A 13282-nucleotide genomic window follows, 5' to 3' on the forward strand; every position below is an offset into this window, starting at 1 on the left:
AGCCTCATCCTGCAATGACATCAGGAACTTAAGCTGCTGTGATACATTTTAGTGATATTTTCTCTGATTATAATACTATATTTCCACACAAGAATATGTGGAATACACAAAAAATTCTAAAATGAAACAACATCCGAACCTCTCAGACCCCACTACAAAAAATAATCACTGCTAATATCTGGTGTATTTTCTTCTAGCATTTTCTCAATGTATGTATGTCTTTTTTTTTTATATTTATATTCTCCTTCAGATTCTTTTCCATTATAGGTTATTACAAGATATTGACTATAGTTCCCTGGGCTGTACAGTAAATCCTTGTGTTTTTTTGTTTGTTTTTAAATTTTTATTGGAGTATAGCTGCTCTACAATGTTGTGTTAGTTTCTGCTGTACAGCAAAGTGAATCAGCTATATGTATATGGTTTAATACACTGTATCCTTCATTTTTATATACTTCATCTTGTATTTAACAATATCTTGTGACCATTTTCTGAGAGATTTTAACAAAAATTCTTCAAAAATACTGTAGTATTTGATGGTAGCATACTGTTTCAATGTAGATATAATTATCTATTTCCCTATAGTTAAATACTTAGGTTTTTTTTTTCTATTTCTCTATTATACATGGTGCTGTGGTAAGTGTCCATTTATATAAACCATTACAACAGTTTGGGGGGACGTTATTTCCTTATACTAGTTATTTTAATATGGGATACTGACTTAAAAGTCTTGAAGATTTTTAAAGTTCTTGACACATATTGCCAGTTTGTGCTTTCCAGAAAAGTTGAACTAGTTTACATTCCTTTCAGCAATGTGTGAGAGCCTCAATTTCACTCTAGTAAAAATTAAATACTAATTTGTTAAGAATAAAGAATTCTCATTTTAATTTGCATTTCTTTGACTACTCGTAAAGTTGAAATTTCCTATTACATATATGTTTCTTGGTATGTTATCTGTGAATTACCTGATTACATTATTTCCATTTTTCTATCAGCATTTTTATTGCTGATGTATAAGACCTCACTATACATTAAGGATATTAACTTTTAGGCTGTTGGTTACAAATTATGATAAATCTTTATAATCTGTCACGAATGATTAAAATATGTTTATTATAAAGAATTTTAAAATATATAAAAATATATTGGAGAGCATAAATGTTATCCATGATCCTATCAACTGGGGATGGTTAAACACTGTGATGAACTTTTTCTGTTTGTAAACATTAAAAAATAAAATTGGAATCACTGTGTTCTATATTTCTTAATATTTTGCCATAAGCATCTCCTCACAACATTGAATACTTTAAAACATTTATAGCTATGTGATATTCCACTGCATATGTACCATAACTTGTTTAAACATATTCTTCCTTTAAACAATATTTAGATTATTTCCAAATATTTGCTCTTATGACTAACTCTGCCATGAGCAATCTTGTGATACATGTGATACAGTTTTGACACTACATTTAAAATGAAGTTCATGTCCACGTCTCCTCCACAGGCTCTGTGACATCAATACTGCACCTACCTGTTACTTGAGTAGGTGCAATGACTTGGCTGGCGCTTGATGTTGAAGCTTCAGGAGCTACTTCCACAGGCACAGGAGGTGATGTTTTTTCAATCACTACTATACGAGGAAGGAGGGAATAAAATGAAAATTAAAGGCTATTATGTGCATTGAGATCCCATTTCAAAATGCAAGCATAATTTAATCTAACAACATACCACAGTAATTCTTGGATACAGGAACAGCTATGGGTCCCTAAAGCTCATGGTATTAGCCTGTAGGCCTGGTTTCAACATTTAGCAAGAATATCTGAGAGCAATTTGGAAGCCAAGAAAAATGACCCTTCATCAAATGATGAACCTCAATAATGTTCTAATAATATATACTACTCCTGACCACAGAAAATAGTGAAAAAATTTTATCATTATAATACTTATAATATAGTAGTCTCCCCTTATCCGCGGGGGATATGTTCTAAGACCTCCCCAGTGGATGTCTGAAACCGCAGAGAGTACCAAACCCTACATATACTATGTTTTTTCCTATACTAACGGGCAGGAAGCATATAGAGCATGGATACTGGACAAAGGGATGATTCACGTCCCAGGCAGGATGGAGCAGGACGGCGCAAGATTTCATCATGCTACTCAGAACAATGCACAATTTAAAATGTATGATTGTTTACTTCTGGAATTTTCCATTTAATATTTTTGGGCTGCAGCTGACCACAGAAAGTGAAACCATGGATAAAGAAGGATTGACTGTACCATACTTACACTAACATTATATGAGTATATTAATATACATAAGTGTATTTCACATTTTACTTCACTTAGGAACTCTCCTGATTAAAACTTTAAAACCAAAGACACACAAAAATCCTCATCTTACTCTTTTATTCAGAGTACTCTTACAAACAGCACAAATCAACACAGGCTACCTGGAAACTGCGGATGCAGATGAATAGTGGAAATGCCTGGAGAGAGCTGGGGTTGACTAGGCTCAAGTTTGGTTTTCTCTTGATCCAATGAAGGTATTTCCTAGATGGTTGTATTAAAAAGAGAAAAAGAAGAAAACAGAAAGTAGGAATTTTTAGTTTCCACATATTACTATTTTTATAAATTTTACTCTTAGGAAGGCAACAAATATCACAGGTACACAAAAACTTGTGCAATTGCTTGAAATTTAAAAAAATGAACCATTGCTGTGCTGCTACTATACTAAGCCCTTGAGTTTTCCCAGCAGTGCTGACATGTGCACACACCCTCACCCATTTCCCGGGGGCCCAAAGCAAAAGGTCTCTTCAGACATTTTAAACAAATGCCTTGGCTCAGGGGCCCATGTTTGGTCTGGAACAAGGCAAAACTGACCCCAGAGGAGAACTCCACCATTGCCTCATTCACATGTGGCTTCTGCCCAAATGAAATGACCAGCCACACTTCGCAGATTAGGTAATGGATACAGGCGTGCCATAACAAAGAACACACAATACATTAAAATACAGTAAGCCAGTCAGTCATTACAGTAACTCTACACCTCCACCTCTCAGAATACTGGTAGTCAAACAGCAACAGAAAAATAGGGACTTGGAGGAGCACCTCACACACCCTGTTGACCACTCCTGTCCTCTGGACCAGAAGCAAAGAAACAGACTGGCACCCAGGGCTCAGTTTCCAGTTACAGCTCCTTAGGGCTCCTGCAGACTGAACAATCGGGCTAGGTAAGGGTTTGAGACCTCACTCACAGCACTGCGGGCCCAGAGTGCTCACCACTCCTGATTAAAGCACTCCTTGCTTTAATCACTGTCATCTTCCAGAAGGCTCACTCCCCTGGCCTCTGTTTCCCTTTTACCTTACCACCTTTTCTGCTTTTGATAAAACAGATATCCTGCCTGAGTATGTCATCAAAGAACCAATTGTGTAGGCATGAGTGCTTATATGGTAATTCCATTTAGATATTCCACAAATTCCTCAAACCCACTCCTTCCCCAAAGCATCCAGGCTCTGATTCCACCTTCTTCATTTCTGTTAACGCCAGTCATTAATCTGTCCAGGTTTAAAGTCACTTTTTTAGTACCCCCTCTTTCATTCCTCATTCCAAGCCCTGACCATTTCCACTATTCCTTATATTTGTTCATCTTTTTCCACATCCATAGCCCCCATTACCCTCGTGTGCACTCACTCTCATTCTCAGTTTCCTGTGGTCATCTAATCGACCTCCCAAGCTTCCTCTTTCTCCCCATCTCAGTTAATCCTGCTGTGATGCATCTTCTAGAAACATTGAGCACTTATTACTTTTTCCCACATTTCCCCCTCTTCTTTTTTTTCTCACAAGAGTATGAAATATTTATAAAAAAATCATGCACCAGATTGTACAGTCTAGAAATAAAAGAAGATTCAAATTCAGTAATAAAGGTAAGAACAATACTTGCTCTAACATTTAAGAAAGACCTTGGACTCCCAAAAGGTCCTGGGCTCAATTATTCTTTTCTGTTTGCAGAGACGCAGTAGCCAGGGCTACTGCTATGACTGGCTGGGCATTTCCATGGAGTTGCATCTTTGCAAGTTTCTTCTGTTCACATTCTGTGACCAAACAGTTCAACTCTGCTGCACTGTATCCAATAAGAGTCTTCAAGTCACAGACAAACTTGTATACAAATCTCTTGCTTTGAACTTTACAAATCATGTCCCCATCATAATAATACCTTAATGCACGACTAAGTTTCTCATAGTTCGTTGTAGGGTTATTTTTACGTTGTCCCCATTTTTGTGCAACCAGTTCGGGCTGATTTAGCTTAAATTCTCCTTCATCACCAACCCAAGAAATGCAGTCTCGAGCATCCTTGTCAGTAAGAAGGTCTAGCAAAAACTGCCACAGTCGGATTTGGCCGTTGTTTCCTGTTCTGTTCCCAGGTGAACTTCTATCTTCTCCTGAAATCCTTGGAGCTCTTTGTACTTTAGCTGCCTTTGCACTACTATTTATAGCTGTAATGGCTGTTGGTGTAGCAGACTGCACTGATGCGGGAATAATTTGCACAGGTTGATCAATTGTAACTATCTCATTCATCTGTTGTTCTTGGCTTGCCAACACATATTTTCGAAGAAGTTCCAGATGACTCCAGAGAATTTCTCCCGAGGAACCCGCTGAAAAAAATCTTCTTGGTTGAGACTACAGAGTTCTCTTCCAGAAATATTCAGCATAGTGAGGTCTATATCGGTTATGCTGAATTCCTTCATTACCCAAACCACCCAATGCAGGACTTGGTCTGTGGACCACTGTATGGGATCACAGGGTATCCCAAGACGTTCTTGCTCTTTCCTATAACCTTCCAGAGCAGCAGCCCATCTCGTCACTTGTTCTGAGGTTTCATCTGAAATGGTTGTAATGTGTTTTGTGCCATCAAGAGTTATCACTTGAGCTTCCTCAACAAGATGTGCTTCTGCTTTGGCATGGTGGGCATCTGGATCAATAACTACTTCAACTGTTTCCGCAGGTTTAACAATTTCCAGGATGTTTAGCTTTGGTTCAATTCCTTGGTAAGAAATTAGCTGTACAGGTCCATCTGTCTTTACTCCTTGGTCAAATAAACTTCGTTCTGGATCCAGCTGTATATCTTGCAGGCAAATTTCATGAGCATCCAAAGAACACTGCAGTCTTGGTTCTAGTAGTTTCTTTAAATTGCCTATTGGCTCATTGATGTCTATGGCCTGGCTTACACATTCGGCTGGAGTGTAGGTTTGCTCAACAATGCTTTCTTCTGTGCACTCTGGTTTCTCTGTTCCATCAATCCCAATTTCTATCAGCTCCTCTGCTTCTCTTTTCGTCATGATTGAAGTATTTCAAAAGCTGACCCCTCCACTTCCTCCTCCTGTTTGGCTTCTGTCTCACCTAGAGCCGTCCGGTCGCCGACTGTCTCCGAGACGCTTCCTGTCCGGTGAGTCTCCCCCTCTTCTTAAGAATACAGACTAGCTTTTCTATTACCTATTAAAAGGTGACCCCAGTCAGTCTCAATTGCACCCCACCCCCTGCAGCCCATGGTCAATGCCAGCAAGGAGCAGACCATAACCAGATGTTAGTCCACTCCCGCAGCTTACAGACAGAATTCCACACCTGCCCCCTGACTCCCCGCCCCCAGCAGCATGGGGCGGCCGACTTCCTACTTCCTAACCAATGTCACTTCTCCACTTAGACATGTACGGTCCAGTTGAGGAGGAGGGTATTTCCCCATCGACCGCAACTGCAATTTGGTGTTCCAAGCCTTCCAAAGCAGTGTCCCCCCCACCAAGTTCTCTTTCTAACAGAGTCTCTCCTGCTCCCCTAACTGACCTCTTGCTGTCCCCTCCCTCCACTGCACCTATGCGCACGTAATTTCCCATCAAGGGACCACCCTGCTTTCTCTTCATCAATCTTTAATATCGTGAGACCTCTGCAAAAAGTCAAGACAGCAAAGCCTATGGTTGCATTTTCCCCACTGCCTCCTCTCCAAATAAACTGCAGGAAAAGTACACAAGCAAATTCTCAGGCCCTGTTTCAGATCCTTTATGAGAGTTACCATAAACTCAATCATAAACAGAGGAGAACAAAATCAGATAAGATGAGGTTGTCAGGGAGCTGGCTGGCCCACTCATGGGCTAAAGGATTCCTCCCACTCATCAACCAGAATGAAATTCAAAATCAACAAAACTGCAAACTACTGTACATCACTGATCTTTGGAAATGCTACCCAAGAGCTGCAAATATGCATGTAAAATATGCATATCTGTTGTACTTCTTTTGGGGTCAATATAATGTAACATTTTTCCTTATTGGATGCTATCAGTCTAAAATCGTTCCTTTTTTCTGTATTCTTTCAGCACTTTTAACACTTATGTTATTTTAGCCCCCTATTTATAAGCTAAAGATTTAAAAAACTATTTATAATAATTCACATATGTATATGCCCCATCTAAATCCTAATAATTACTGCATTCTTGCCAACTGAATGAACACTACACAAATGTAAAAACATTTAATAATTACCTAATTTTCATGTTACCAATAAAGAAATATTCAGACAAAGAACAATATTACATAAATAGGACAGAGCTCCAGCAAATGCCAGTATTTTCTACTGATAAATCTCACAATTCATAGCCTTTTTCTGGTGCCAAAAAAAGATAGATTAAAATTTCTCTAAAATTTTAAAGAAGCAATGTGCCAGCATTTGATTATAAACTTCAAGGGTAAGCTCTGCTCCTACTCCAATTTAACTCAAACACGCACGTCAAGTATTAGTTGAATTAAGAAGTACATCACTCAGTATATATATGCACTCTGAGAATACATAATTACATAAACATGTCAGAACCTTTCTTTCCATAGATGGTCCAGGCCATGAACTGACTCCTTGAATTTCATTTAAGCCCCTGATTCCCATTAGTCCTATCGTTTTCTTCTCCCTAGATTTAAGTTCCATGAGAACAAGGAGTTTTGTCTGATTTGTTCTCTACTGTTTTCCTAACATTCAGAGTAGTACCAGTTATACAGTAGGTGCTCAATAAATATTTATTGAATGAATGAATGCTATATTTCCTTAAACCAAATAATGCATAATAGACATGTTACTGTATTTAAGTCTTAAAAAATCACACATAATCTAGAAGAAAGTCATTTTGAAGGTAACAAAAGACGACTTGCAAACAATGAATAAATTACCTTCTCAGGAGGTACAGTTGCCACTAAAATCAAAAAAGAAAGAAGGACATTAGTACAATTTAAGACAGTCCACTACATAATATTTCATTTTCTAAAAAGCAACAAAAGTTCAGTATGTCTCCAACAGGATTAAGAATCAAACTAAATCAAATGCAGAATTATGGTCATCTACCATTTTGGAGAATTTTACACGACTGACAGGGGAAAAGTATCTGTGCTATGTCATTCCTCAATTATAGGAGATCAGGTAGCAGATGTGATGAAGTTCTTTCCAACTCACTTGCTAACTAAAAAAGTTAAAGGAGGCAACACTTCCTGGTACATTGTTTCATGCCTAATCTCAATTTTGTAGAACTTCCCACACCTTGGAAAACAAACATATTCATTATACTTATCCTTAACATAATAAATAATGTTTGAAATGCTTTCTGATGTCACTGTTAAAAAAGAACGCCCTATTTCAATAAGAGACCAAAGAAAAGGTACTGCATTCTTAGTGCATAGTGATCTTTAATGAAGCCCTGTGAGCATTTTCAGGAAGATATGCTAACAAGATCATGAAAAAAATCACAAGCCAGCAAGATCCAATGAGAGATTAGCATCAGTATGTTGAACAAATCACAGATTACACCATCATCGACATTATTATAGGGTGGTGGCGGGAGTGATTATGCCTTTCTATTTTGAAGCACTTTTCAAAAATCAGTATGTAGAATTAGTCCTTAAGCCTTAGATCAATAATCACAGGGATTTTTCTCATGAGTCAACGTCTCTATAAACATTAGTATAAAGGTAGATGCATTAACTTGTAAAACCAATCAGGGCACCAGATTGTTACCACTGCTGCAATGTTCGTGTGGTTAGAAAAAGTCAATTAACCTTCTATCCTGTCTAACCCACCACCAAGAAACTCGAGGAAGAATCTGGACCACAGCCCATTTCCTCCTGCTTGTGCCAAGGCAGAGGAGGTGCAAACATCTGGCCAAGTGCACAGGAGCAAACTGGCCAGCACTGTCAATTCTAGGTGAGGTCCTACCTCGTCTGCCTAACCAAGGAGAAATGCAGCAAGTGAGAGAGGGGAATAAAATAGGCTAGAACACACAGAGGTTCAGAGCCCTGAAAAGAGACCTCTCTTCCTTGCCAAGCTCCCAGCGCCTCACTAACCTGGGCACCTTCTCTCCTCACAAAACCCATAAATGGACACCTTGAATTCTGACCTAAGAATCAAGTGTGAAAGGCCAACAGGAGCTTTATTAAAGCCAATACCTATTCCACACAAAGCTAAGATTTTTGTTCCTCCCATCTGGGGTGAGCACTTTTGTGGTGACAAAGATATTCAAAGTATTGGACATGCTGGTTTTTATGGAGAGATGGAGATAGATAATCCCTCTTTCCGAACCAGAGAGTCAAAGCCCATTGTCTCTAGTCTCCCTCTGGAGTAGGCGGCCTTAAGCACTTCCTCGGAAAAATGTGCTCCTTGGTCATATCACGTACTCTTTGTATGACATCGGCAAGTCAGTTGCTCTAAGTCTTGGTTTCTCAAAATGTAAATTAAAAGACTTCACTAGGTGATCTCCAAGATCTCTTTCATTGATCCTGTCTTTCTTCATTTTGCTTCCCCTTATCCCTGACTGCCTGTGAGACTCTATTTCATGGATGCTCAGTTGACGCTTTAACTTTTTTAAGTCTATGGATTCCATTTCTTAAAGTAAATACATATTTATTAAATGGCCCTGTAGACACAGAAATGAATTCAGGCTACTCCCTGAAAAATGTGAATCACTCTCCAGGAATAAACACCAAGAAAAAGTAGCTCCCAAACACAAGACCATGTTCTGAGATGACCATGGAATACTGCCACCTGCTAGGTACATACTACTCTGCAGCAGTGGTTCTCAACCAGGGGTAATTCTGCCCTCAGGGGACACTTAGTGATACTTGGACACCTTTTTGGTTGTAGCAACTGGGAGGGGGAGGGTGCTACTGGCTTCTAGAGGTTAGAGGCCAGGGATGTTGCTAAACATACTACAATGTACAGAGCAGCCCCTCACATCAATGAACTATCCACCCCAAATCGTCAATAGTGCCGAGGCTGAAAACCCCTGTTCTAGAGGTTATAAGCGGGGAAACCAAAGCAAAGACCCACAGACAGATGGCTAGGTCCGCGATCCATTTCCACTCTTACCTTCTGGCTCCGCCGCTCCTGGCCCCTGTTCCCGGGAGAAGGTCAGGGCCTCCACTGGCTCTTCCTTGGCTGGGAGAGGTGGAGGAGTACTTTTAGCAACAGGTTGAGTGTTCTTTGGCTTGACAAATACAGGTCCTTTACCTACATGGTGATGGATTGGCCTGCGTCTATGAACGCCAGATACCGTATAACCCATTCCACCAGGACAGATTTCCTTAAAAGCAGCTAGATTTGGGATGGGAAAATATTCCTTTTAAAAATCTAAAAGTGCAAACTTATACAGAGGAAAACAGCATGATGAATATCTCTTAATAAATCATCACTAATATAGTTACATTTAAAAACTTCAAAAACAGATGCAAAATGCTTGAATTTCTGTCAAACTTGCATATTTACAGAAAAAACCCAACCCTTTCTTTTACTAAACATTTCTCCATCTGTTAATTCCTTATCCTACCCAATCAGAATTTTATATATATATATAGCATATATAGCATTTGGAGAGCACATATTTTATATATATTACATATGTCAGCTACAAATTAGGAGATAGCATACATATCATATTTTCTATTTAATATTCTATATCACATCATGTATTACACACATAAAATATATGTAATACATTAGATTTTTAGGTACAGAACATACTATATATATTATATATATCTCAGGGGGAGTGTAATATCAGCAGAAATCAGACTGTTCCCTCTTGCTTTGGTCTAATTTCACTAGTTATGAACCAGGAACTCAGTAACATCTAAGTTAAATGACTAGCAAGAAGGTTAAAAAAAAAGAAAAAGAAATCACTATTGAAGGAAATGAGGTGCTGAAATCATCCTAATTGGTTTCCAGTTGAAGAAACCAAAGGACTCAGCCAGGATGGAGATTATCAGCTGATATGGGGAGGCTGGTTAAGAAGGATTGAAACAGGGCAAGTGGCTTTGAAGAGAGATTCTCAGGATGGTGCAAAGGAATCCAGCGAAATACACATGCTAAAGAGATGACGGGTAGAAATAAAGGAAAAAAGGACACGCCAAGTTAGAATGTAGGTATTTCCAAGGAGAGGGATGACAAATGAGCAAAAGCCTGACCATGACCAACTGGTCGAATTATCCTGAGGGCTAGGAAATATTCTATGCCCCGGAACTGCTATTCCCGCCAGGAAGGTGGTTTCGTATGCTTTAAAAAAAGAAAAAAAAAAGGTTGACTGGGGACCTGTGATTTGCTAGCCTCCATCGCATAATCGCCAGGAATGAGTCAAGGGGAAAGACAAGAGCGGCAAGGCAGTGTGTGGCCCGAGGAGGAACAATCCACCTAAGCCCTCTGGTGTCAGCGCTGGAGGCAAGTTACCAAATGCAGACACCAAGGAGCTCATGGTCAACGTTTTTATTTCTACTTTTAAAACTGAAAGTAAAATAAGTCACTTTTCACTTCCACTGAACAAGAGATCTCCTCTTGAATGTTCTGGACCTAAAATTAGCTCTCGGTAAAAATAAAACCCCCAAATACTCCTTAAAACATGGTAAAATTTGTTTTTCTAAGGATCACACGTTAAATGGTAGAACCTCATTTTTATGCTTAACTATGAAATACAGTTTTCATGTGGAAGAATAGATGTTTCTAGCAAAAATGTTTTCCTATCAAATATTTGAAGCATGAATGAACTAAACATTACTCTTATGAAAATCACCATACATCTAAAAACTGGTTAAGTGCCAAAATTTTATCTTTAATATTATTTTCAAACTTAGTTACTGCGCTTTATGGAAAAGTCTTCCAGTGTTACATTTACCTTCTTGACGTATGCTTCATGTAAGGGTTACAAAAGCTATCAAAATTGAACTTAAAGTGGGTCTGTGAATTATCAAGATCATGAATTTAATTGATTATTACTTTTTAATACTGAGAGGATCAGATCCCACAGGAGGATACTAGGGCCTTCTGGACATGTGTCAATTTACCCAGTAAACCAAACTACCATCAACATTATACTGTCTCTCTGCTTTACCAGTTCTTTCTGATCCTAGCCATCAACAAACGTGGCTCATGATAGTTAAATTTATATTTAAAACTTGTCTGCAACAGTGCAAGTTATAGGCTTAAGACATTAAGTGGCCCTGTGAGAGTTAATACACTTCCCTATGTGGGAAGCACGCTATGGAACAAGAAACTGAGTAGACTTTTTTTATGCCTACCCCATGCCAGTGAAACTGGGGCCACTCCTTTTTTGATAATATCATGCCCAGTATTTGCAGGTATATTTCTTTCTCTTCTCTTTAACTCTACTTGACCCTGCTTGAGAAGTTGATGACTCCCTGGTATAAGCAAGGCACTTAGATAAATTTATGCTTTCAGGGCATTAGGCCATTATGTACTCAACTGAAGGATAAAGAATCATCACTTCTTAATATTCAGCTCCCACCCAGAGGTTCATGGGAGTTTGGGCAGGATCTGCCCTTGAGTTATTAATCTTCATAGCATAAATTCAATCAATTATATTCATAGTGAATATAATTTTCTCCATTTCCAACTGGAGAAATCAAGCACAATGTTCTTAACAGGACCTGAGAGGCTCCTGTTCAATACACGAGTGAAAGAGTTAACCAGGTCTAGCTGCTGTGCAGGCGGTGAGCAATCATCAGGAAAGTGCAAGTCCAACAGGGCCTTCTGGTCTCTCCACACTTTCAAACATCAGACTTAGGGCCCTAGAAGCTAGGGATAAAACGCAATGGCTTTTCTTAACATCCAAAAGGAAGTCTAATGCTACACACAAATGGGAAAAGCTCTTTGCATGTAATTTTTTCCACTGATTCAACCTCGTATGTTCATGGTTTTTACAAAAGGGATAAAAACACATCGCATTATTAATAACTAATTTTAAAGTCAGAAACCACAAATAACCCAAGCTGCCCAAATCATCCTGTGTGCTTGTGTGGCCGGGAATGAATGTGAGCACACAGCGGGGCATGTCTTACCTGTGCCTGGAAGGGGACATTTCTCACAGTGTGGGCCCCAGGCCTTGCCCACACTACAACAGCAGAGTTGCTTGGTGAGGTGAACAGACAGAGGGTGCATACACTGCCTTCCGGAACTGACAAGTCGGTAACAGGGCCCTTTCTCCTCAGAGATCACAGGGGTATCCGCTGAAGCAGAGAGATAAGGCCTGACGTCACCCAAGAAACGACAAAAACCAGTTCGACATTTCACATAATAGTAAAATGAACCTAAAAGTTTGGATTAGAAGTCATACTTCAGAATAAATCTGTCTAGATGTAGGGCACTACCCTTCTTGATTTAGGGTCAGTTGACCAAATGAGTTTTAGAGTCAGGACATCAAACGTCCCTGTCTCTGGTCCCTTCTTCCATTTTAGTAAGTGTTGAAAATCAACTATGTGTGTGTGAGTGAGAACAAATAATTTCAACCAAAATAAACCTGCCCAAATAAACCTAACTATAAAACTTAATTATCAAAATCACTACCTCATTTGTTGTCTTGTATTTAGCCATAAGAGAGGTAGTTCTAGGGCAGAATTTGGTAAACAGCCAGGTATCATGGAAAATCAGGAACTGAACATAGTAGATACTACAGATCAGCTATCACTCTTCTTGCTTGGAGGACCGTGAGAGCCTGCAGGGCCCTATCCGGTCTCATCCTAGGCCAGCGACCAGCAAATGGGAGGCAGAGGACAGCTTCTGACTGGCAATGCCACACAAGGCCCCCGGTCCAGCCAGACAGCACACCAGAGAAGGAACAGATGACATCCTCAACCCCTCAGGAAACATCGCAAAAGCACATCAGCCCACAGTCATCCAATACCTAAGTTCTCATTCTGATTCTTCTTCTATAAATTTAGTAGATGAGACTTCATTAATCTAACAGCTACTGGGCA

General features: G+C 39.3%; 1 protein-coding gene and 1 pseudogene across 13 annotated transcripts in view; both read right to left on the minus strand.

The window, feature by feature from the left end:
* Positions 1-13282, minus strand: part of LTBP1 (latent transforming growth factor beta binding protein 1) — a 419515-nt gene that overhangs the window by 136034 nt on the left and 270199 nt on the right. For 5 of the 12 annotated variants that reach the window (XM_082356680.1, XM_082356681.1, XM_082356683.1 and 2 more), the window contains 5 exons: positions 12368-12535; positions 9390-9614; positions 7205-7227; positions 2451-2550; positions 1532-1630 (listed from right to left, as the gene is read on the minus strand). In XM_082356680.1, the coding sequence (XP_082212806.1) occupies positions 1532-1630; positions 2451-2550; positions 7205-7227; positions 9390-9614; positions 12368-12535 (615 nt within the window). The remainder of the gene's footprint in view (positions 1-1531; positions 1631-2450; positions 2551-7204; positions 7228-9389; positions 9615-12367; positions 12536-13282) is intronic. The other 7 variants (XM_082356679.1, XM_082356686.1, XM_082356684.1 and 4 more) reach the window with 3 other exon arrangements.
* Positions 2564-7198, minus strand: LOC309611843 (GA-binding protein alpha chain pseudogene; annotated as a pseudogene). Its single transcript has one exon. The product of its transcript is annotated as a GA-binding protein alpha chain pseudogene (transcript).

Source organism: Balaenoptera borealis (assembly GCF_965194805.1).
Source record: "Balaenoptera borealis genome assembly, chromosome: 15".
Lineage (NCBI taxonomy): Eukaryota > Metazoa > Chordata > Mammalia > Artiodactyla > Balaenopteridae > Balaenoptera > Balaenoptera borealis.